Below are 3,870 nucleotides of genomic sequence, written 5' to 3' on the forward strand. Positions count from 1 at the left end.
AACTACATTGATATGCTAGTAAGATACATGTTATAGAATGACTATTTTTAGAGTTAAGGAAGAATTTTAAGAAGAAAAAATCAAAGTACCCTTTGGATATCATTCAGAAAAGAACCGTTTATTAACAAATTTTCCTACACTAAATCTGGACGTTTTGAATTGCATGCAGTCTGAATGATTAATTTATTCAGGTTCATTCTACCTACACATATGAATAGTTGTTTTCATACATTATCTCACTTTACCTTGAAAACAAAATACAAATTATACGCTTACTGACAAGGAAACTAAGCAAATAGCCCCACAACCTATAAGTTATTATTTTAACATTGTTGGAACAATATGTAGGCCTTTGGGAACAATCACCCTATTCCACCAAAGCACTCATTCATAAATGGATTTCTCTCTACTCTGAGATAACTAGTGATTAGATTTGTTGCTGCTTCTGAATTAAGACCTTGGTAATAGCCTTTCGAATCTGTTTAGTCTTCACACTGTAGATGATAGGGTTGAGCACAGGAGGAACAAGAAGGAAGACATTCGCCATGATGGTGTGGACAAATGGAGGTGCTGAGTGGCCATAGCGACGGACAAGGGACAAGCCGATAAGAGGGATATAAAAGATGGCAACAGCACTGATGTGGGATATGCAGGTGTTGAAAGCTTTTTGCCGCCCCTCTGAGGAGGCAATGCTGAGAACAGATCGGATGATCAGTACATAGGAGAGCAAGATGCAAGGGCAGTCAAACCCTGTTGTGGAGAAAATTGCAAATAGACCGAGGATGTTGTTGATTCTATTGTCTGTGCATGAGAGTTGAATGAGATCAACATGGTAGCAGTAAGAATGTGAAAGGACTACAGCACTGCAGAAGGACAGCTTCTTAACAAAGAGCACCACTGGTAACATGACAGCAATGTTTCTTACCAGTATGCTCATCCCAATCTGGGCAATCCTGGCATTGGTGAGAACAGTGGTGTATCTCAGTGGATTGCAGATGGCTACAAAACGATCAAAGGCCATGGCCAGCAGAACCCCAGACTCCATGAAAGTAAATCCATGGAGAAAGAACATCTGGGCAATGCAGGCATTTAAGGTGATTTCTCGAGCTTCAAACCAGAAGACACCAAGGGTAGTGGAAAGGGTGCACAGGGATAAGCTCAGGTCTGTGGCTGAAAGCATAGAGAGGAAATAATACATGGGTTCATGGAGGTTTTGCTCACGGAGGACCACAAATAAGATCATGCTGTTCCCAGAGAGGGCGATGACATACAGGAGACAAAAAGGGATGGAGATCCAAACCTGGGCTGTTCTCAGCCCTGGGATGCCCGTCAGGAAGAAGGTCACAGGTTGAACATGGGTATTATTGAGGGCCAACATATTGAGGGACTGAGAAGACAGGAATATTTGAATAATCAAACATAACATGTAAGAGATTCATAGCTATCACTTAGAATATCTTCCTGGCACTCTCACATTCAATGACTTACTACTGCTGATTCTCTAAGAATTTTGTTTTTTTTCTGAGCTTTCCACTACTGGATGCTTCTCTCCATGCCTCTCATCATGCACTGAAAAGAGAGGATTCCCCAAGTTATGCCACATCAGATGTTCTTAGGTCTGCAATTCTCTTTGGTGACCATAAACATCACAATTCAGTCATCCCTGCATGTAAAAGTTCCTAGCAGAATACTTAAACAATATGAGAGAATTGGTTTCCAGTACTTTTTTACTGAAGTATAAACAACCTACAGTGTTGTATTAGTTTCCAATGTACAATATAATAACAATGATTTTCACCGATTTTTAAAAAATAAATTATTAATCCTGAAATAAAGCTCTGAAAAGTCAAGTCACATTTGATGTGGATATTATTAGTTTTTCCTGGGTACTCGGAAGAATGCCAAAAACATCCCCAACACACATATGTTTATAAATGTGGAGGCAAGGTGGTCCAAAGTACCACCCTAAGAAAAATCATTATAACACCCATTTGTTGAAAGTTCTCTGTGCTATTGACATTTTATATGCATTCTGTAATTTCATCCAAACACCAACTCTAAGAGGTAGATAGTAGTATATTTTGCATATGAGAAAACAGACCCAAAAATGAATTGCCCAAGGTTAACTTTATACAGCACTACCTAATCGTTGAGAGAAACCATATATAACACAAAGGCGCAGAAAGAGAAAAAGAGAGAGGGAGAGAAAGAGGGAAAGAAAGGAAAGAGGAAGGAAGGCAGGCATGAAGGGAGGGGGGAGAAATTGAGAGACAGTGAGGAGAGGAAAGGAGGAAAGGAAGGAAGAAAGAGATAGAAATGCAAACATTGCCATTATTTTAAAGTAGTGTAGTAAGCACTGCCTTTTGATGTATGGTATAGGCTGCTCCTGAAACACAAAGAACCATACATAACCGCCATCATTTCTTGAACGCATACCATGTGCCAGATGCAACCATCTTCATATGCGAAACCTCATCAAATCATCACAATCATCCAATGAAATACAAAAAGTTGTTATCCCTAATATTTTCATGAGGAAACTGATGGCCAAAGGGATTAAGTAATTTTCCCAAATGATCAGAAAAGCTGCAGTCGGAACCTGCATATATGACTCCAACGCCTTCATTCAGTAGTGCTGAAGAAACATAGGAGGAGCCTCTACACCAGTCTGACAAAATGTCCCTGACAAACATTTTTCAGATTTGTGCCTTCCAGAGACACATTTTGGTCAACGTGGCATCTCTGGAGTAGAGTCTTAAGTTTCAGGGTAATTCCCTATGAATTATGTAAACATGAAGCTCCTTAGGCTCCTGGGGCAAGGAATTTTATCACTGATTGTCTACGTGTGCAGAGGGCCAGAGAATCAGGTGCCGAGTCTATACCCACTCTGGAAAATAACAGCAAAATAGAATTGCCAGATTTGGTTGACTCATTTTTGTGACACATTCACATACTATGCTGAGGAGACTTTCTTCCTGGAAATTTTCTCTCCTCACGTATTGGCACTAGTCTCCATTTCTCGTCTCCCACCACTCAGCAATTTCTCTCTCTGGCTTCCCACCCTGCACACAAAGAACCTTAACTTTGGAATCCTTCAGGCATCTGCCCTTTGCCCATTCTCAAGTCATTTAAATAGTTAGCTCACCCATTTTCACAGTTTCATCTTTCACTTACCTAATCAAAAAATTCAAATAGATACCTGAAGGCAGTTGTGGTTTCTAGTTTTTTAAAGATTAGAACTTCCTTCCAAACGTTGCCATATGTGTTTCCATTGAGTAAATCAAATTCAGTATTTCAAAACCAAATTGATCATTTTCCCCTATAAGTGTTCTTACTCCTACATATTCTGAGTAAAGCTTATAATTTTCATAAAAGTTAACCAATTCTCTAAATCAGAACTCTGGGACTTGTCCTGTACATTTACATGTTTCCAAATCAATCATCAAGTCTCTCCCACTCAAACTCTACTGACTTTCTTCTTCCACCTCTTCTTTATTTAAGCACAAACTAATCTCTTTCAGTCATCATATTGAATAACCTCGTCTATTAATTAACCTACAAATAATAATGTATTATAAATGCATAATGACAAGGGCTTCAAAGCAATAACAACATCCGTTTACTAAGCATCTTCTCTAGGCCAGAAAAATAAAAATGAGAAAAACCATTCTTTAAACTGAATAAAAATGAGGTAACCAAATATGAGAATCTCCAGGGCAAGATATCAGAGTGCATGTGTACTCTGAAGAATATACGTTTATTAGAAAACAAGGATGTAAACGTTTCTTTTTTCAATGTAAGATGCTCAGAAAATAGGTAAATAAATGTGAGAAGCGGTTAAGAAAGATTAAGAGCACAAATGAATGAGTT

At 38.7% G+C, this 3,870-nt stretch overlaps 1 protein-coding gene across 1 annotated transcript; it reads right to left on the minus strand.

Annotated features, from left to right (window-relative positions):
• Window positions 1–427: 427 nt before the first annotated feature.
• LOC123949477 (olfactory receptor 51F2-like) lies at window positions 428–1,378 on the minus strand. The gene has a single exon (XM_046016964.1). It carries the CDS (start codon window positions 1,376–1,378, stop codon window positions 428–430), a length of 951 nt encoding a protein of 316 aa, XP_045872920.1.
• Between the last annotated feature and the right edge of the window lie 2,492 nt (window positions 1,379–3,870).

Source organism: Meles meles, chromosome 8, assembly GCF_922984935.1.
Source record: "Meles meles chromosome 8, mMelMel3.1 paternal haplotype, whole genome shotgun sequence".
Taxonomy (NCBI): domain Eukaryota; kingdom Metazoa; phylum Chordata; class Mammalia; order Carnivora; family Mustelidae; genus Meles; species Meles meles.